The 21,964-nt window shown below is 41.0% G+C and overlaps 1 protein-coding gene across 1 annotated transcript in view; it reads left to right on the forward strand.

Moving 5' to 3' along the window:
- AFF3 (ALF transcription elongation factor 3) overlaps positions 1 to 21,964 on the forward strand; it is a 316,925-nt gene that overhangs the window by 215,251 nt on the left and 79,710 nt on the right. The window contains exon 8 of the mRNA XM_058019201.1: positions 14,863 to 14,914. Coding sequence (XP_057875184.1) covers positions 14,863 to 14,914 — 52 coding nt within the window. The remainder of the gene's footprint in view (positions 1 to 14,862; positions 14,915 to 21,964) is intronic.

Raw genomic sequence — 21,964 nt, forward strand, 5'->3', positions numbered from 1 at the left:
GCAGGCTATGGGCACCACTTCCCCTCATTCCCAGAGCACCCCAGAGGGCATGGCCATCCTTCCAAGCTCATTTGCAGCCTCTCCTTCTCACTGTGACAAAGGACACCCTGAGTTTGGCGCTGTGTTTGGCTGATTTTGGTGTGCTTGCCTGCCTGCAGGGTCACTGCCGTGGCAGTGCTGGGCTGGGACAGAGCCAGGCCCCACAGAAAGCCATGCTGGTCGTGCCTTATGGAGGCTGACCCAGAACAGAGGTCAGACAGAGTTCAACAATAAAGCAGGTATTTATTAGAAAGCCTCAATGGATACACCTTGGGAAGCACAAGATCCCAGCCAGGGCTACACCCAAGATGAACCCAAAATGGTCACAAAATGGACAACCAGGCACAGGTGTTCCACACTTTTATAAATTCTGGTCCATTTGCATATTGGAGTTAATAGTCCAATTACAGCTTTAGCTTATGAAGTCCCATCCTTCTTGTTTTCCTCTCTTCAGTCCACCATTGTTTATGCTCTTGGGCCTGAGATTTGGATCATTTGTCCTTGGTCCCCAGCTAGAAAAGGAATTCTTTTGTCTATCTACTCTGTGAAGAGAGTTTACTATCCCCTAATATGAAGCTCAGAAGTTCACACTTAAGCAGTACAGAATCTGAAAAATACAAAAGTTGAAACCTGAGGTACCACCAGCAGCAAAGCTGTCCCCATCAGCCAGGCAGTCAGGGGCCATCACCCCAGCTGCAGTGACATCTCACACAGCCCCAGTGGTCCCAGGCAGGGCTGCAGCAGGCACCTGTCTGCTGCTCCTTTCTGCTGAAATGGATTTTTCATATCACATCATAATAATTAGCAGGCCAATTGTCATAGCTATTACAAGGATGGGGGAAAACTCCACCAAAAAACAAGTATTTAAAGTCCACTTCTGAGTGCATTTCAGATCTCACAAAAACTACTGGAAGAAGCAACTACAGCCCAAACCAAAGACATTTAGGAGTTAATAACTGTATGAGTGTAGCAGTAAAGAACATCAAGAGTTAACAGTCCCAGAGTGATAAAATATTTAATCCTAATCTAAACAAGAAATATAACAAATCCTTGTAAGGATTGAATGATCTCTCACATGTAGCTTAAAATAATCAAATTTTGATATAGAATACTAAAATAGGTCAAATGTTATGGGTTTTTCTGGAAGAAATTGAAATCGTCCAGTCCAATTTTGTTTTTTATTTGCAACATTCTGCAGATGAATAAATGCATTCTTTACATAAAACCCTCTTGCTCTGTCTCAGGTAGGAATGCCTGTTTGCCAGAGAATATGTTGACATATTCTGTTCCAGTAGCTCTGTTCCAGTGCTCTGATAGAAGAGAGATTGTTATGTGGAGGCAGATACAGTTTCAGCACCTCTTCACCTCCCCACCTTGGCTTTGCTTTCTTTCACTTAAAATCTCCTCCTAGTGCAGGCTCAAAGATGAAGTGGAGAGTGAACAGCGTGAGATGTTGGGTCACAGGCACATCTGAGGCAGTGCCCATCCCAGCAGGACCTGGAGTTTCTGTTCTGGCTGAACAGTGACTTTGTGTAAAAGCAGTGAATCTCTTTGCCTCTATTTCCTCTTTCTGACTGAATGAGAATTGTCGTGGGTTTGCTCACTTTTGATTTCTTAGGGTGTTGGGAAATGTACCTATGCAGAGATCTCTCACTAGAGAACAGTGCAATAGGATGAAGCCCAGCAAATTGGTCTTGATAGGATGGATCCTGTTTCATACTAGGTAATGGTCCTGGTAATGAGAAGAGCAAGTGTGTTCAGCTAGATGGAAGAGTGAGAGAAAGTATCAATAAGAAAATTCTGACAGAATTCCTTTTTTTACTCTCTGTTCTTCTTTGGAACTCCTTTCAATTGCAAATAAACTTGAAGCTTTTGAGACATTTATAAAAAGATGTAATGAGGGCTGGTTGCTGCATTTTTGGAACAAGAAAAACCTTTCAGTAGTACATTGAAAAACACACAGTGATTTCTTTAGACTAATAAACACTCTGCTGGAGATAATCTAAGGGTTTGTAGAACTTCTGGAAAGTAATTTACATATTTCAAAGCTCTTTATTGTCAGTCTCCTGCATTTTGCCTATTTTATTTCTTATTTTTATCAGCCATCTCTGCTGTCATCAGCACTAAAAATATTTAAGTGCCTGATATAATACATACATCTGAAGTTTTTTCTCTTATCAGTAAAAATCATTTGCCTTGAAGGTAATACAGTGAGCTAAATTAATTGCTGATGAAACTGGTTTTACTAGAGTGACACTGATGATAAAAGTAACCCAATACATTTAGTTTAGGAGATCTACTTTTGACCATTAACAATGTTACTACTAAATTGAATTCTTCAAAAGTCAAGTGTCATTCCTTGTATATATGACTTTTTGAATATATATTGCACAATATAGACACCATATTTGCAGTTGTACTAAATTAATGTATGATTATCTGTAGGGCTTATTCTTATTTAAGGATCAAACAGATAATTATTCACAGCTCTGACAATATTAAGTTCTGCATATTTTATTTTCATACCCAAAAATACTTCTGAGATAATAGTGATAGTTTTGATTGGACTGAAGCTGACATCAAGTAATAGCAAGTTAAATAATACTTAAAGCCATTTTTTCAAAGGTAGATCCATAGGTAGATCCTGTTGGGCCTACACAGAATTCTTTTCCTGGGAACTCAGTATCAGACAATCATAAATTACAAACATACAAACCAAACAACCAGATATGTAACAGAGTAGATTTAAGCAAGTATTCTTTATTCCTATCTGTTTCTATAAAATAAACAAACAAAACTAAAAAGCCAGCAACACAAATCCTTCAATTTCAGTCATGTAGCAATCTGAGAATCCAGATTCTGTGTGCTTGGTTCATTGCAACACTTGCTCACAACACTGCTGGGGATATTTGCATCTATTAATGTCAGTCTGACAACTGATGACAGAAAAAAATATTTCCCTGAAAGTTTCAATTAACTGCCAATGAGAGGGAAAAAATGAAAGAAGCCAGTAAGTATTGTGGACCCATATGAAACTCAAAACAAATCTAGGTTTAGAACTTTGCAAATGGAATTAGATTAGCTTCTGAATCGGCAGGGGTAATTGATATTTTGTTTAATACAATAAAAATTATCTGGGGTAACTGAAAATAAAAATAGTTTTGTTAATTTTCTCAGCAAAATGTAAAAGAACTACATTCAGAACTGATAATTTCATTTAAGTTACCTTACTCCTGACAGTGCTTGGGCAGCCTTGTTACAGTACTAGATACAAACATATTTCAAAGTTATGTTTTTGAAAGCAGGAAACAAAAGCACAGCATTTCATAAATGTTGCAATTTATAATTTTATATAGAATTTAAACTTCTTTAGTTATTTAGGGAAAAGCATTGCTCAAATCTAGCAATTGCCAAGCATTTTGGCTGGTCCTCACACTGTTCCTCATGGTTAAACGGTGTTAGAAAATTGCCCTCAGTTCTAAATCCCTCACACAAGACTCTTGTCAGTCTTGTCCATGCTTGAGCCGTCATGAAAAATTATTGTTGACATTTTTCTTGAGATGATTCAACATTTCCAAAGCTTTAGGATGGCAGAAGGCATTATCAGACATCATTTAGACTTCCAAATGAATATTTTTTATGTGATGGTTGTGGTGGTTTGCTGCTGGGTGGTAGAAGTTGGCAATCAGAATGCAATTGTGTCTAATTCATTTTTATACACTATTCCTATTAGTTAAAATAGGCTATTTCTTTTCAATTCTTTACAATTTCTTTGCAATTTCTTTACAATCCTGACATAGGATTTTTGATTGATTTTTTTTCTCAGAAACTGCCAGCATGATACTGCCAGCATGCCAAGCTGGTGTCCAGAAGAAAATTTAAGAGCAGTGATAAAAGGAAAGGATAAAATAGAAGCCCTTCTTGCAAACAAGGGTTTGTAATAGATATTCTGACATGATATGAGTGATGAGGGATGGAAAATTCATAAGGTTGTGTAGAAGTGCAACACACACTCTGAGCATAGAAGACTGACCTATAACTCATAAGATAGTGTGTTTCAAGTGAGTTATGAGAGTTGTTCCCTGGTGTATATTTAAAAAGAGACATTAGAAAGGAGATATAGTGTGGTTTACTGTTTGAGAGCTAAATTCATAATTTTTTCCAAAGAGTGTTTTTTAGAAAGAGGACTTTTTATTTTCTTTTTTTTTCTAAATATATATACATCGGAGTGCAGGTTGTGTATTTCTGCACAGCATGTGCATCTGAATGCTGGGATTAAAGCTCTTCTCAACTGAGGAGCAGCCCTCAGCTGACTATTTTTGCTGTTGTTATGTCCAAAGGAGATTATTTCTAAGAAAGAGGAATAGCCAATTTTGCATCCTAGAAGGGGTTATCTCAAAGTGAAACAAGCAGGCTGGAAGCATTTGGTGACATCAGACCCCAGGGCAGCTGGGGGAAACCCCCTCCTCAGAGGAGCTGCACAGCACAGTTTGAATTGATGGGAGCCTACATGAGCACCCATCCCATCACTGCTGCTCCATGGGAAGCAAAGGAATTCTCTGACCACAGCAGCTTGCACATGTGTTGTGTTCCCCCAGCAGCAAAGTTCATGGCCATGTTCAAGGTGCCAGTGCCAGCCTCCACCTTCCCTGTCCCTGCAGAACTTGTGCCCCAAGTCCTGGAGCTCCCTTAGCAGCTCCTTCCCTCTCTCCCTTCCTCCCTCAGCCCATCCTCAGGCAAACCTGAGAATTCCTGTATTTTGGTGGGACTGCTATCAGTTCAGAGATGTCTGCCTTGTTGGGATTATCTCTTCCCCAACATATTAAAGCAGAGAGGAATAAAAAGAGCACTATCACTAATGCACAATCTCCTAATAAATTAAGCTTGATAAGCTTAGTAGCCCAGTTGGAAACACCCTGTTGGAAACACCCTGGCCAAGGATGCAGCTTCAGGAGCAGTGCATTCCCTGTCTCTGAGCTGAGCATGCAGGCTGCAGGACCCCTAAGGAGCAGCAATCCATTTGTCCCATGGAGCAGAATCTGCCTGGTGTTGGGCAGAGGGTTTTGCTTTCCTTTTACAGTCTGCCTTGGAAGGAAAAAAATAATGCATTTTTCCCTGTGCCTATCTTGGCTGAAAATGAAAGGCTCTGAGAAATCTGCTCATGGGAGAGGTTTAAGCCCATTCCCACAGAAATCTCAGGGCTGGAAATTTTGACAAAAGTCACAATGGCCCCTGCATGTTTAATGCACAGAACTCCCTACACATCACTCCTCAGCATCGAGTGATAGCACATCACCTTGGCCATGTGTGAGCTTTCAGGTCTTTCTTTCTTTTGTTTCTTTCCTTTCCGCCCCACTCCCTCTTGCCACACAGAGAAATTAGTTATTAGAATTAGTTATTTGACAATTTATTCTGACATTGTATTATTCCAACAATAGTGAATGTAATGGTGTGTAATTAGGAGCCAGAATATAACAGTGGTGTGAAGATGATTTTCACAGTGAGATTTCTTTAAATTAAAATTTCATTACTTGAAAAGTGTCATGCTTTTGCCCTTTCCAGAGTGCGAGCAGTGTCCATGAATGAAAGGGATGACCCTCAGGGATGGATAGCATGAGTTTCAGTCTCTTGCACTTCAGTTGGAGATTCTACCAGGGCACTGCTCTTCCATACTATGTGAACCTATAAGGGCACAATATATTTTAAAGTCTCTGTAAAATGTTGATTTTACAGTGAAACTCCTTCCACTTTTGAGGGGGTGGGGTTGTTTAGGGAGCTGTCTGTGCAGCATCTGGAGTTGTGAGAAGTCTGTAGCACTACAGACCTGTCAATTTTCTATAGATTATCCTCACAGCCCATATCTTTAAATAAAATGGCATACTTCCTTTCACAGTAGCCAACTGAATTCTTGTCTGTTTATTTTCTTGTTTTAATCATTTTTTTCTCCATCTAGTCAAATAAACCGCTAAATTCAGTGTGTATGCTATGGAACTTCATCCAAAACTCTACTGTCTCCTTCCTGACAGGGCTGACAGAGTGTATAATCACTTGTATTGTCCAGAGTACTGTTTACATAAAGGAGCAATAAATACCTGTTGAAATTTTTACTGGAGGCCTCCCAGATGGATGGTTCATTTATTATTACAGACAGGGTTTCATTTACTTAGTTATTAAAAAAAGCAGGCCGCTACAGCCCATTTATAACTATATTAAAACTAAATGAAGCTATAAGTATTGCAGACGGGACTGAGTAAAATACATTTAGTGACTTTCCAGGAAATGGCTAGGCAAAGTATTTGAAAGGAAATGCTGAAAACTTCAGGGGTCCTGGTGTGTCTTTCACAGATGTGCTTCTACTGGCTGGAGCTGCAGAGGGAATGGAGGAGGTATAGTTCCCATATGTTCCTGTGCCGTTCATATATTCTGCAATAGCCTCTCTGTATCAGCCAGTCAGCCATGAGCCTTTGGGAATTGTTCCTTTCCTCCTCTAGCCTTTCTTGACATGGAAAATTCCAGCTCAGGATGTCCAACAAACTTCTTTATCCCAAAGACAAAATATCAACTGAATATCGACTTCAGTTACAAGAGGGGATGAAGGTGGTCCATTGGCATCAATCTGTAAAGGAAAGGCAGATTAATCAGGTGGATTGCAGAGGTCTTAGTTTGGAAGGTATTACCAGAGGTCCACACAGACAGCTTTGAAAGTGGAGTAAAGATTGTAGATGGTCTTTGTGGCACTTTTCTAGCACTGATGACTTTTTACCAGACATTCTCACCCCTCCTTTGAATAAAGATAAACTGGTCAGTGGATGGGAAGCACATGGCTGCCTGTGAACCAGACCATGATTTTATTATGTCCAAGCTAGAAAAATAAAGGACAGTCCCAATAAGGAAAGGTGGGTGTCCCAAAGCATGAGAAATTGTTGACTGTAAATTGATGGGGTAGAAAAGCCTAGAAACAAGGCAGCATGAAATTTTTAAAGCAGAGTTTGTTAGGTTAGCAAAAGGCTGCATTTCCACAATCAAGGCAAAAACCAACAAAAAGCTGGTTCAGCATCAGTGGTCAGGTAAAAGTAGTAATTAGAAAGAAAAAGCAATTTGTGCAATAGACATGAAATTTAAAATATACGTAATATGACTACTTATACATGCAATATAACAATCTAAAAAAGAAAATATTGAATATGAATAAAAGGAATGGATGATACTAGACAAAAGCTCAAGGACAATGAGAATATGGTGTTTCTTAAGGTACATGAAAAACAACAATAATAAAGAAATTCTAGCAACAGCCCCTCATTAACTGGAAGTATTAAAGCTGTAATAATGTTAGAGTCAATAAATATTTTTTTTACATGACAAAAAGCAGGTTTGCCTATTAGACAGACAGGAAGCTGAACAGTGTCTAGAGACAATAAGTTATTTAAAATCAGCTACCCTAGAGAGAAGTATGCCTCAGATCCTCCATGTCACCAAACAGGCACTGGCTGGACACCACTGGCCAGCAAAATCTGAGGGTCATTTGTGGTGTACCTTGAAATGTGGGGTAAACTCACCCTCATGATGACTCCAGCATAAGGACAGATGCTTGTACTGCTGGAGATTTGCAGTAAGAGATAATTTGTAAGGAAATAATCGCTGAGTACAAAATCGGATGCTGCACATTCAGCTCAGAGTCTTGGCAGTGGCAGCTCTGTCTCAGACACATTAAATTCCCCAAGATTTCTGCCTCAATGGCTGACACATAGGCAGTGCTGCAGTTCATGCACTCTTACTTCATTTCACATTTGAAATGAATATTTTTTAGGTGGCAGCATCAGCAATGGCTCAGAAATCAGAGGGAGAGCATTAGTAAATAACTGCTAATCACACCCAGAGAAGCTTTGGGGGCTGCAGGGGCAGGGAGGCAAGAAACAGATCAGAAAATTGCAAGCAGCACATTCAAAACTCCTATTCCTCAAATGTGCTTCCTCCTGTCACACAGAGCATGATTAGCCATGAAACTTTGGCAAGCCCTCAGACTGATTGGACTACTTAGGGGTGAGCTGCTGATTTGTCGCTCATCACTCTTCCCTTCTTCTGAGTATTTGTGCATTTTTTGGTGGCTTTCTTGCTCAGGGAGCAGCCTCACAGTTTCCTTGCTTTCCTCAATCTCTCTAATTTTTCAGGAGGTACTCTGGGTCCTTCTGCCCAAACACCATTCTCAGAAAGTGCTGTGGTCTGGGGGGCACTTTCTCACCACCCTGCCAAGGACTTAAAAAATCCAGGGTATGATTCAATGGCATTTGTTGTCCCTTTTTTTATAGGGGAAAAACATCACCAGGGCAAGCACAGTTGCTACAGGGGCAGCTGCGGCAGAAGAAACCTTATTTCAGCTTCTGCTCCTAGGAGAGAGTGATGGCTGTATCCCTTGGAGAGGACTGCCTTGCATTTCTAATGAGACCATCAGCGTAATGGGAATTTAGCAGAATATTTAGCTGGTCTAAATGGTTTTGAAGAGCAGCGCAGACCAGCCTAGATGGATTCAAGCCAAGGACAGAAAACTTTTCCTTCAGAGTATCTATTTTTTATTGAAATTGCTAATTCTATTTCTATAGACTGAGTCCGTTTCTCAGGCATTTAAATTCTACGCTGTGGAATTAAATCTCACATTGATATATAGGCTTCATTCCAGCATTAAGTACATTAATATTTCACCAGCCTGATTTTACTGGCTTTCTCCCTCTGTTTTTAATTAGATTTGATGGTATTCTATATAATCATGTTTTCGTGCATGTTTCTGTGCAGCAGAACTTGCACAAACTGTTTGTTAGAGGATTTTTACAACTTAAACATCATATATTCAGAGTGAATTTTAGATGCTGCAAGCAGTGCTTGCAGAGGTCTTACAATCCTGCTGAAAGCTCTGTTACAGCACTTATAAAATATCCTCTTGATCTCATTGCTTACCTTAATCCATAAGCTTTTGAGTTTATTTTGTATAAAACAAAAATAAATACTACACTTTTCAGATAATACAAATGCATGAGCTTTTCCAAAGTGAAACATTTGCATCAGTTATAGCACTAGAGTGAAAAATAATTTCAGCAATCAGAATCTAATTAATTAAAAATTACTACTGTATAAAAGCAGCCACTTCTATATTTAGGATTAGTAAACAAAGCTGTTTGAAATACCTGTTTTGGCTGTAGGTAAGTAGTGAATATAACTGCCCATCTGTTACATGCAAGTAACCAAGGTTATAGCAACAACATTAGTTTCCTTTTTTCTCTCTCTCTCTATTTTATTTTTTTTTAAGAAAGGAAACATGTTCATCTGTTTCTTATGAATTCTCTGTGCTTCTTACCAGGCATATTTTTCCTAGCATTTCTCTTTTAGAAAGCAATGGAAGACAGCCAGAAACTGAAGGTACATTTGTCTTATTGGAGCTTAAGTCATATTATGTACGTGAGCACTCGTAGCTGAAACAATCCCAGTAACATAAGGGCACAGTCTGGGTAGGACCATCAGATTCCCACCTGGCATTCTCTCTCATTTTTCTGGGGACAAGAGTTAAAGGTCTTATACTGTGCTGTGCCCCTGGGAAGGTTTTGGTTTGCTTTTTTTATGATGTGAAAGAATACTTTTCTTCTCCTATATCAGTGCATCAGTTGTGACTTTAAACATCTGGGGTCAGTCTGAAAGTCTTCTAGCATACTGCTACTTAGAATAATATCTATTTTCTTTCTGGGTTTCTGGTAATATCAAAAGTAATGCCCAGTTCTTGATAGGTCAGTATGCATTTATGGGAAAGAAAATAAAATGCCTGTAAGGTATATTGAAAATAAGATAATTTTCCAAAAGCATTCAGAATAAAACATTGTGGTAGCCTAAACTCAGTGCACTTAGTTATTTGATTTTGGTATTTCATTGCAACTCTTTGCTTCATCTAAAATCAAAGTATTTTTCCACTACTGAAGTTCCTTTCCTACATAGCGGGAAGAAATCATAGAAGTCCATAGTGCACATTGTATGCTGACTGAGATGCTGCTTAGAATTAAACTGTAACAATACACTTGATCAGATTAACACGTTCAGGAGATATTTTACAGATTGCAAAGACAACAACTTCTGGGTTTATTTAAATGACAGTTTCAATATACATGTATTTGTATCCTGGGCTCACCAACCATTGGCATGTTCTCTCCTAAAGCATTAGTGTAAATTATTTAATTACTATCAATATTTTTCCCTTCCCTTCTTGATTTTTTTTTCTGGTCATTATAATGACCAACATTATCATGAAGAAAGACCATATCTTGTATAGTAGCTTAGACCACCAGAGGGACATAGAGTTTTGTGTCCCTCATTTGTATAACCTCTCTTGAGATGCCAAAAGGGAACCTTTCTCTAATCAGCAAAAAAAAAAAAAAAAAAAAAAAAAAAAAGACAAACCACAGATGAATTTTTTGAGAGTTTTATGCCTCAGTAAGTAATTTGCAGGGGAAAGGAAAGAAACCATTAGGCCAAGGACTGTGAAATTTATCAGTGGTTAAAGTGAAATACAAGGTGTTAGGCCTGCTGCTTCTTTTATGTGCATCAGCAGGTGTGAAGAATAATTCCAGGATTCAGGCATGTCTTCACTATAAAAGGGAATAGATATCCTCCTAAGTAGGGCTATGCTGGAAGCACCTCAGAGTGGCTCCATACATCAAAAGTGACCACAGATTCTTGGCTGGCTCTTGAGAACGACCTCCTCCAGACACTGCTGCATTGACATCTCCTTCCCCAGCAGCTCCTTCTTCTCAGAGGGAGAATCATCCAGCTCTGTCAGAAATCTTTGACATAAGGCCTGACTCTACCCTCACACTTGAAACTTGTTGTTACTTGGATGTTAATTCCCAGAGGGGAAACCAGATGTCTTCCAGCTACTCCCTGCGCTCTGGCTGGGCTGAAGATAACATGTGCTAGGGACTTAGCTTTCCTGCAGTGACAAACCAGGTAAAAAGGCAGACAAGCAAAACAGCACAGTTGCAAGTCTCAACTATTCCATTTGAGCAAGGTGGTTCCTTGGCAGCCTGTGATGACCTCCCATCCCAAATCCCCTGTGACTTTGATCAGGAGCAGGTGCTGGCCCTTTGGCATGTTGAGATGAGCAAGAGTCCCAGAGGTCTCTCTGCAGTGCAGCACAAGGCTACCCCAGCCCCAGTGTCCTTCTGAACCAGTGCAGTGAGTAACCCTCAGATTAAAACAGGTCAGGGTTTCTAAAGAGCTGTAGGAGATTTGGACACACAGTCACGTTGACATTGGCAGATGTTGTACATCAATGCCCTCCAGACCACTCTGTATTTTCCTCTTCACATAAGTAAGCCTGCAGAGCCCCTCCTTTTCCCCTGTAACTGAATGGCCCATCACCCCAGGCTGCAACCCCTTGTTCCTGGAGAATGAAACCAGCTGGCTTGCGGAGGCATTTCGCAATATCCCAAAGCCATCCTCCTCTCCTTTCATTGTGGCTCTACCTGTCACATTCTTTGCTGAGAAAGGAGCAAATGCATTAATTAGAGAGCAGTGAGCACTCCTGCCTGAGCCCACCCCTCACTGCCTCCACAACCTCACAGAGATTTCACTAAAATGTATAATTAGGTTCTGCAAAGTGACTTCCTGGCCATATGTGCCCTTTTCAAGTGCAGAAGCCCTAAGTGGTGCTGTGTGTTTTTCAAAGCTGCTTTGAGTACCACTTCATTTCTCTGGCTTTTGTTTACAAGGTTGTATTTACTTACCTCTTTACCAGTGCCCAAATACATCAAAGCCAGGTTGATTTTAAAAAACCTGAAAGCCCATGCATGATGTCACTTACTGGCCTGAATTTTGCACATTCTGAAAAAAGTGTAAAGGCTGTGTTTGCACATGAGCTTGTCTGTGCTTGTCTCTCCATCCTTACACTAAGTTTGCCAGACTATGTAAAGAAATCCCATCCTAAACAAGGGTGGTTTTAAACATGGTCTGAAGTGCTCTGCTAACACAGGGTGTACCAAAGCTCATTCTGTGCTGAATCTGTGTCAAAGTGCTTTTGAGATAAATTACAATTTAATGTAACACCTCTTGTGAGCTTAGAGTATTTTACTTCTCTTCTGTTCTCACTCTCTTCAAGTGGGGTCTTCAAGTGGTCCAGTTGTGGAATTTTTCTTTCAACTACCATTGTTTTCAGGATGGAAATGAGCTGTTAAGGAGAAACATTCCTCAGAAACATCCATACTTAAAATCGATATACCATTAAAATGGAATCCCTGTAACATAAACATCCCCTCCTCAGTCCAGGCCAGGTGACAGTGTGTCCTGCTCTGGCTTTGTGGATGAGGGCTGAGGGCCTCACCTGAGAGTGAAAGCTGTCTGGGAGCCAGTGAAGACTTTCAGGCACAGAGGTTATACCTGCACAGCTCCTGCTTTACAAGGTAGACATGTACTGGCAACCTGATACAGCCTTGTATCAGCCAGATCCCTCTCTAGGCGGGGAAAAAAAGCAAGCATTTTATGATGACCTGGTTATTTTTCCTATCCCCAGTGTTAGGAGCATGTTTGTAGTGTGATGGTAGTTCCAAAAGGGGCCGTGAGCCCCAGGCAGGCAGTGCTTTTCTTGGAAAGCAGCACTTCTGAAATGAAAAACAGACAGGGAAAATAAAGATGGTCTAAGATGTACAAGCAAGGAGAGTTTGAAGGATCAGTGCTGCTCTTTGTTATTCCTTTTGTGTGGATGATACTGGATTGTAATCCTTGTCTCACACCACCACACAGCCTGAAGGTTTCTAAATATCCTAGTTGCTTCTAATGACAAGCTCACAAAACACTTTTTTATATGTTATACAAAAATCCAGGACACTGATAAATGCACAGAGGTATCTAGAATGTTTCATTATATACTTTTGGTTTTTCAGCTTCCATTTAGGAGAAGAACTAAACTGCTAAACCTAAAGTAAATGTACTTAACCACCACATCACTAGCAGAAATTCATGCACTCAAGGAAGAGCAGGAAGTGACACCCTGGGAGTTCTCCTTTTCACACAAGCATACCACTTTCTGGTTAAATCACTATCAGTGCAGATTTCATCACATAGGTGCCAAATCCCAGATCTGAGCTTTCTATTTTCATGCACTGCTTTCTGAGGCATGGCCTAAGCAGATCCAATTAAAAGAATGAGCAATTATAAGATTGTTTGGATCCCTGTAAGTGACGAGATCCAAGGCCAGTATGGATCTTGTGGTGTTTACAGGAAGTTTTGCCTCTCTGATGTGGAGCTGTATCTCTCCTATGAGCTGTATCCTGTGTCATCATACCTGTCCTGTTTGCCCACTTCTCAACAGGGCTTGTTAGCTGGGTCAGTGCTTGCACTGATATGGCCATCAAAGGTTTGCTGATTTGGGAGTTGGCAGAGAGGGCTTTTTCCTGACAATGGACACGCTTTGAGATAAAACATAGGCAAGTCCTGCTGGGAGATTGTCAAGTCCCTCCAACTCAATGAATGTCCTGTATATTCAAGGTGTCTGCACTGCCAAGAGATTTTGTTGAGTTTGATACGCTGATTTTACAGAGGAGAAACGTTGGCACAAGTAGAAGGAAATGTGGGGAAAAAAGCAAGAGGAGAATCTTTAAAAGATGAACTAGCAAGAATTTGTGCTCCAGCCCCCAGCCCCGTTCTCATCCACCTCCATTCCCTGAGAGGTGCCGTGGGGAGATGGGGAGGCAGCTGTGGCAGCAGCAGCAGGCAGGGGCTGCGCGCACACGAGGAGCTGAGGAGGGCGTGCTGGGCTCTGGGCTCTTTTCAGCCACAGCACACCATGCAGCCCATGGAGGAGTCATGCTCTGCAGGCACGCTCCTGGAAGATCTAGGCACAAGTACAAGGAGGTGGTTTGAAATTACTACATATGTCTTCTTGCAATACTTACACTCCAGGGACCACCCACGGCACAGGATGTGTTGGAATTGCTCACCAAGCTTTCTTCTGGAACTGAGATGAAATTACAGATTCTTTTTTCCCAGAGTGCAAGAAAAATTAGCAACTTTCTGAATTATTACTATTATTACCGAGGCACATTTTAAAAATAGCTCCTATTCTATAAGACTTTTCAAGCACTGGGGGAAATCTTTGCATGTCTTCAACTCCTTTAACTCCTGGTTACTTAATCTTAGATTGTAAAAAAAATGTATGGAGATAAAACCAGATTCCTCTTCTTTGTGAACCAGTTTAATCAAGTTGGGGAAAGGATATGGGAAGGCAGGATGAAACCCTCATTAGAAAAGATGCATTATTTTCTATATTTACATGACAGTGAAATCCTGTGGATACTCTTGTGCTCTAAGAAAATATATTTTAGTTTTAATTGTTTCAGTCAATGTCAGTTTTACAACAAGCATGCAATAAAGTAAAAGTGGCCTTTGGGATACACCACTGAACCTTATTTTGTGCTGCAGTATTGCCAATGTAAACACCTACTTCTGTTTTGTAAGCTCAAAGCCAAATGGACAAAAATTTGCTCTCAGGGAAAGTACTGACCTGTCAACATCAAAAATATTCTTTTTAGAATGTAAAATTGTTTGTCAATGATTGTAATAACAAGAATCTTTGCAAAATCCATCATTATTCAAACAAACATTTTCTTTTAAGCAGCAATAGTAGGAAATTAATTAAAAAGTTAGCTGATAGCAACCGGATAAGATACAGTGTCACAGCTACAAAGTTCCTGGGATAAAATATATTTTCTTTCTATTTATATTATTAAATATTTATGGTAGCTCTGAGAAAATATCCATTTTGATAGGTTACAATTTATTCTGCTTGCTTTCCAGAATGCTAGAAGATGACCTCAAGTTAAGCAGTGATGAAGAGGAGAATGACCAGGTAAGAACAAGACAAGTAACATGTCACTTGAAGCATGTTTCATGTCGAGACTGAGCTACTGCAAATATTTTGCTAATGCTTTTTCTAAACATACAGAAAGGTTATCAAAATACATGGCAGTACTGTAAGTGGAGTAACAGATGTTGCTGCTCAGAGCCAGCCTGCGTGTGCTAACTGCTGGATTGGTGGGGAACAGGCTGCAGCGCTCTTGATTTATTACCTTGATGCGACCCAGAAGGTTTTTGTATCAGCTTCCTTCTGATTTGAATTTGTTTTGTTTTAAAGAGCGGCCAAGGAGGGGAGAAACAGGAATTCTGGATTAAGGGTTCAGGCCAACTTTGCAATCATGAGCTGGCCCTGGGGATTAGCTGCTGGGCTGCTTATCTCTTACCTGCCTCCAGCATCCCCCCAGCCCTGGCCTCTCCTCTGAGCATTTCTGGTCTTGACTCTGCATGGCCCATGCCTGCTAAGAAAGCTAAAGAAAGCTGAGAAAAAGCCTTGGCTGTGCATTTGATTCACTCTGTAACACAGTGATTACAGCAACTGTGTTTCAAACACCCCAAACTACCTGACTGGCAGCAGATACACCATCCAATGTTCTCCATATGTCAGGGGAGCTGGGTTTTGTTGGCTGTAGAAAGTGTCTCCCAATTTTTCCTTAAAATATTGTTGTGTTTTGTCTAAATCATTAAGGATTCAGTAGAACAGGGCTGGAGCTTGACTTTCCCATGACTAGCTGAGTGCCTTGTTGCCAGGCAGAGCTATGCTCTGCTCCTCTCAGTATCCTGGCATGGATGATTTGGTTGGGAGTGAGAGGCCAAGACTCCCTTCCCTTCCTTCTTTCCCTAAAATGCACAACCCATGCCTTCACCAGGGTATGTGAGGGCAGTACTGCTCCTGGCTGCATCTCACAGATACAATGTGGTTTTCTGTCCTGGTTTTGGCTGGGATAGAATTAATCTTCTTCTTACTAGCTGGTACAGTGCTTTGATTCAGTGTGAGAACAGCATTGATAAGTCCCCGATGTCTCAGTTGTTGCTGAGCTTACAGCGAGTCAAGGACTTTCCAGTGTCTCCTGCTCTGCCAGTGACCAAAAGGTGGGGGAGCCTATGGCCAGGAAAGCTGCCCCAAACTGACCAAAGGGATTTCCCTTCCACAGAAGATCATTTCCAGTACATGAACTGGGGGGGAGTTTGCTGGGAGGCACCAATCACTGCTTGGGAATGGGCTGGGCATCAGTCAGCAATTGTATTTTGCATCACTTGTCCTTCTTTGGAATTTATTTCTCTCTTTTTGTTGTCTCCCTTTTCACTGCAATTATTATTCTTACAATATTATTCTTTTATTAATTTTATTTCAGCTGTTTAACTGTTCTTATATCAAGTCACAAACTTTTTTTTTTTTGTCCCTGCCTCTCCTCCCCATCCCACTGGGGCAGGGGGAGTGAGCAAGCAGATGCATGGCACTGTTGCTGGCTGGGGCAAAGCCATGTGAGCTTCAAATATGATTATTTCAGTCATGGGTAACTGGAGTATCTAGATGGGTAGGCTGTATGGATATCCAGACTTCTGAAATTCAGAAACTTATACAGATAATTCTAGGTTCATAGGATAGACATGATTTTCTTTAACTCTTGTTATTAGATGTCTCTATTTTACAATATATTCCACACAACAGGTAAATCAAAACTTTTTAATATTTATACTAAACCATTGTCTCATCTATTTTGAGCTGAGCTTCTTGGTGTTAAGATGCAGCACATAGATTCTATTATTTACATATATATTCAATTTCTTTTTGTTTAACATATTTCATCCTGAAACACTTCACATTTAATTACTCTTCCTGCTTGTCTAGATAGTTTAAAATAGAGCTCACAGACAGCATAGGACAAAGTAAAGTGAGGGATGGAAGGGATGTCTGAAGAGTAACCAAAGCAGACCAAGGGGCCATGATGTTGCAGCCAGGGGCTGGGTGATAGGGGAGGCAGGAGCTGCTGGCCAGGAGAGAGGTCCTTCAGGCAGGGAGACAGGATCCTGAGTGATGCATGTCAGAGTGAAACAGGCTGGGAGAGACAGAGAGAAAAAATTCTGGTTTGCTTCATAGCAAGCAGAAAAGGACACGTGAAAGTGTTTATTGTGCATAAAGAGCATGAGTAGCTTTAGGCAGAGAAGGGATTGTGGAGAAGTCCTGCTGATCTGGCAGGCACACATGGACCTCTGGTTTTGCACTATGATTTGTAATTATTAACATCTTCTGTGTGTTCTGTGCTGTGCCAGGGCTCTGCTCAGCCACCAGGGCTCCAAGATGCAGCTGATACAGGCTGGGTCTGTCACCTCAGTGCTCCAGCAAGCCCTACAGAGCAGGACAGAGCTCACCACCCACACAGCAAAGAGCAGGGCTGAGATCCCATGACTCACTTCTAATCTTCTAATCATCACAGGCCCCTGCATGAACAGCCTTTGGAAATTACTTATTTATTTGGTCCCCTTTCCTAGTCACAATTTTTTTCCTAACTTGGCTCTACAGACAAAAATCTCCCAGAGGCACAGGCTGGCTCCTGCTGTATGAAATGCTTTGTAGAACCTTAGCTGAGACCTGCAGGTTTGCTTAATGAACAATCCTAAATAAATATACCTGCTGAAAAAACAAAACACTGCCTTTCTATCCACCTTGCAGGAAATAGACACAAAAAAGAGTAACACAGATTCTCTCTTCCAATAACTGCTCAGATGGACCTGTGTTTAAATGTCAGCAGAACTCGTTTCCTTTTACTTCCTAACTCAGAGGCTCTTTAATCTCATATCTCCTGAGCTCAGAAACAGGAAAGAAAAAAAATCAGAGATTAATGGATAGGAACAGTACATGAGAGATTCCCAGATATTCCTCATGTAATAAATTAACCTTTTAGCAGACTCATTAAAGAAGTCCAGTTTCTCAAAGAGCTGAAGGTGAGCGGTACATAAGCCAGGAAGCTTTTAATTTTGCTGATTTCTAAATGGGGAAGTTCAGGGGAAAAACTTTGAAAACTTTGGAGGAGATTTTGCATTGAAGTCTGAAATTGCCGAGCAGCAAATGGGAAGTTTCTGAAGTGGTGCAAAGGGGGACAGGTGCTTCTGTGCTCCCAGGGCTGGCATTTGGAGTGCTGTGACCAAACCAAGGAATGTGAGCCATGGATGAGGGAGGCCAAATGCAAGACAGAGGCATGATTAAAAGCTTTGAGACTGCAGTGGGCAAAGCATTCCCAGCCCTTCCCTCAACACCAGCAATTAAGGTATTGAGATTCACAGACGCAGGAGAAGCCAAAGAGGCTGGGTTTGAGCTGAGTACATGTGCACCCACAGTAATTATATTATCCACACATATTAGTCTCGTAATTTTAATTACATAAATGTATTTTTCCTCTTTAATGAGCATAGTTTATCCATTTAAACTGATCGTTTCAATTTTACAGGCAGTGATCATAGGATCTAATATGCAGAGAGAAAATTTCCTGTTGGCATATTTTACACCACACAGATTGAAGAAAATATACTTTTTAATCCTCAATCAATATCTGAAGAGCATGCAATTAGCAGATACCAAGGTAGTTAACATAAATCTGCAAGTTAAAGAGCCAATTCATTCTGATTTATAACACATAGAGTAATAATTTCATCATCATCTCTCCCAGAAAGCATCTGAAGCTTTGTAGCATGAAGATGTCAAAATTGTACTTAAGATTGTTCAGACTACTGAATTGTAGTGGTTATTGCCTTTTGGCTCTTTGAAGTGTGGCACAGCACATGAAACAGTCCCCATTATAATAACCTGCTCTTCTCCGTAGAGGTCACTGGATAACTTAAATCAGTCTTGGGTGAAATATTAAAAGGAGATTGTCAATTGTAATGTGAACAATTCTCTTTTCCCCCCCTCACATGTCCTTTAAAAACATGAACATTTTGTAATAGAAAATAATTCCTTTAAAGGGAGAAAGATCCCTGGCATCATTTGTGCAATTCGTGTCAATCAATAGCCAAATAAATTAGCTGACTGGTACACATACATGGAATAATAATCTAACATATTTTTGCAGCCCAAGTCTGCTTCCTCATATGCATTTTTTTTTGCACAGGATCAGGTTGGTTGCCGCTGAAGTTTTGTGGCTGTGAAAATTTATTACCCACAGAGTCAATCTGCCTTCTGGCTGCCAAGTCTGAATAAATAGAGTCATTGTGCTTGTCTGGAATATGTAACCAAAGTTCATCGAGTCAGCTTGACTTTCACATCCCACGAGATTCATAAAAGCCAACACCCTGGTATGTGCTCTTGATTCCTGCCAAAATTTTCTAAAATTGTATAAACAGAAGTTGAAGAAGCGATCAGAACACACTCCCAGGGACATGGCTCTGCACTCTAGCCCTGGCTGGTCTCGAAGGGGAAGACACAAGATTTTTCTTTTCAAAGAAAAAATAGTATGACTACTCTCCTGTGGCAGCAGGCAACCACAGAGTTTTAAGATGCCCCCCTTGCAGGGCGCACAGGGAGGCAGCAATCAATCCTCCCAAGTTCCTTCATTTTGCTCATGTGTCCTGCACGGAAGGAGGAGACCAGGCAGCATTTGCCTGCAAGTGGCCACCTTCCTCAAGAGAGGACAAGGACAGACTGGTCCTGCGGGGTGTGAGCGGTGTAAGTGAAACCAGCCCCTCCGCAGGCAAGCCAAGAACAACAGAAAGCCTTGTCATTTCACAGGAGACCTCAGGGGAAGAGCAGCCTCAGAAAGTTCACAGCTTTAGCACAGTAAAATGAAAGTCTTGTCAGCCTGATCTGGCTGGCCACTGGAGCCCCATAGGGTGCTGGAAGCCCACCCAGCTTGGTGCCTTCCTGGGCATCTTGGGGTTGCCTCCCACCCATGGCAGCCCAGGGACAGTCGGGGTGGGCTGCTGGCCCTGGAGACTTGTCCGTGCTTCAGCATCACCCTGCTCATGGGCAAGCCATAAAAACTGATGCTGATTTGAGTTACCCTAGCAGCTCCCATGGGAACACACCTGCCTACGTTTTGTTCCCATCATGTACACGCTGAGGGTTCCCAGGTGCATTGCTGGAAATGCATCCTTCTGGCAGGACTGTCTGCAGCACAGGCATTATGGACAGGCCAAATCTGTCACAACTCTGCAACAGGACAAAAGTCCATCTATGTGCTCAATGGCAATTGGTGTGGGACTTTGCCCTTTCACTTCTGGATATGGAGTGACAGTCAACAAAAAGAAGAAAATCATACTGAAATGAACAGTCACATATCTACCTTCTCCCCAAAGAAATGATTCTTAGTAGAGTCATTATAAACAGTACTTCTGCATATGAAATGTAATATTTCAGCTAATTTGAAGCCATTTGTAATGAATTGTGAAACAAATTGATAAAGGAGCAAAGCTTTCTTTCTGTAGACCTCTTAGGAGAGCACTTTCCAAAGTGAAAGATTAACTGAGCAGAGCCCCAAGGCAGGAATATCTGGAGAGAAAAGTTTTATTGGGCAAATTGCAACACAACACTGCATAGCCCTGTTCATTGTTAGAACCATTTTAGACAGTGCTAATTGTCTTCACATGTGCCATGTCCAAATATTTTAACCACATTATGTAATTTTAGTGTTGTATTCCCTTTTATTCACCTTTTCATCAGGCAATATTTGATCCTTGATCAGAAAGGAAAATGAGTGAAAAAGGAGATGATAACACTCAGGTCTGGAGAAAAAGCACAGAGCCTGCATCATTTCTGCAAATGAATTTCTCTCAAAAAAAAAAAAAAAAAAAAAAGCCTTGACAAACTTGGAGGAAAATATCTTTCTGATGAGAATTTTTTCACTTCACTGAGCACAGAAAACTTATTTCATGAAGTCTGGCTACACACGAGTCTGACTGCAACCAAAACCACACAAATCAGAGATAAGCAAAAGTGGAAAAAATTAAGTTTTGGGTAAAGGAATGGCTGGAACCTCAGGTGGTTTTTTTTACTTAATCCAAGTGCTCTGTTCAGCCCCCTGTCACTATAATGTGAGTGTGTTTTCAGACTGGAGGAATAGGCAGTGTAACAGCCTTACTTAACTTGGGTAAGTCCATTATTTCCTGTGTATTAGAGAAGCAATTCTTTTGGTATCCAACTTAACTAGAATCTAGAGTAAGATTTAAGCCAGCTGAGCCAAGGTTTTTTGCAGTTTGCCAGCTCTGATTTTAAAATCTCCGTGACATCTAAATTTGCACTTCCACAAGGCATGACAAGAAGACCGAGATTGCCTCACTGAAACTGTCAGATGAAACAAAATAAGAGCTCAGTCTTGTCCTGCCAACTTGGCTCACATCACTGCCTATCTTACAAAATCAGATTCTATGGCTGGCAAGCAGGATCAAGCTCTAAATTTGAATGCCACCACTATAAATGACAGTGAAAAAAGTTAAAAACCTGCTCAGATCTTGGACCTGCACAAAATTTGGGGACATTTGAAGATGGCACTTTGATCTGCATGCTTCTTAGTAGCAAAACTCTGAAATAGACAGGAAATTAAATTTAAAGTGTAAGGGCATCTTCCTTGTCTCTTCATGTGGGTGCTGTGACTAAGCTGAGTTTTAGCTTGGTAAATCTCCAAAGCCTGCCCTTTTCCACTCATATCACTTTTTTCCAAGACTTCTTTCTGTATCTGATGCAACATTCTTAACCCCATCTTCTTGAAATATTTTCTTAGAACTTTTTCCCCTTGTGAAGTAGAATTACTGCATCAACATCTGTTTTGACTGGCGTGGGAACGAATCCTACTACAATCAATTCAGCAGTGTTGGCTAACTTGAGGCATAAGGAAGGATTAGATCCAACATTTCCAGGCTGGATTTTGCTTGTCCCTGACTCTCATAAGCCTTCCAGGCTGTGCACTTTTCCTCCTGCTGCAGAGAGCCCCTACTGCAGCCAGACACTGTGCCTGAGCCTTGGTCCTGCTCAAGCCCGGCCACCAAGCTCTGTTTGCCTTCAGGCAAGCGCATTCCAGCATGCCTGCAAGAGAAGGGTTAAACAACCAGCAGC

This window comes from Melospiza georgiana, chromosome 2 (genome assembly GCF_028018845.1).
Source record: "Melospiza georgiana isolate bMelGeo1 chromosome 2, bMelGeo1.pri, whole genome shotgun sequence".
Classification (NCBI taxonomy): Eukaryota; Metazoa; Chordata; class Aves; order Passeriformes; family Passerellidae; genus Melospiza; species Melospiza georgiana.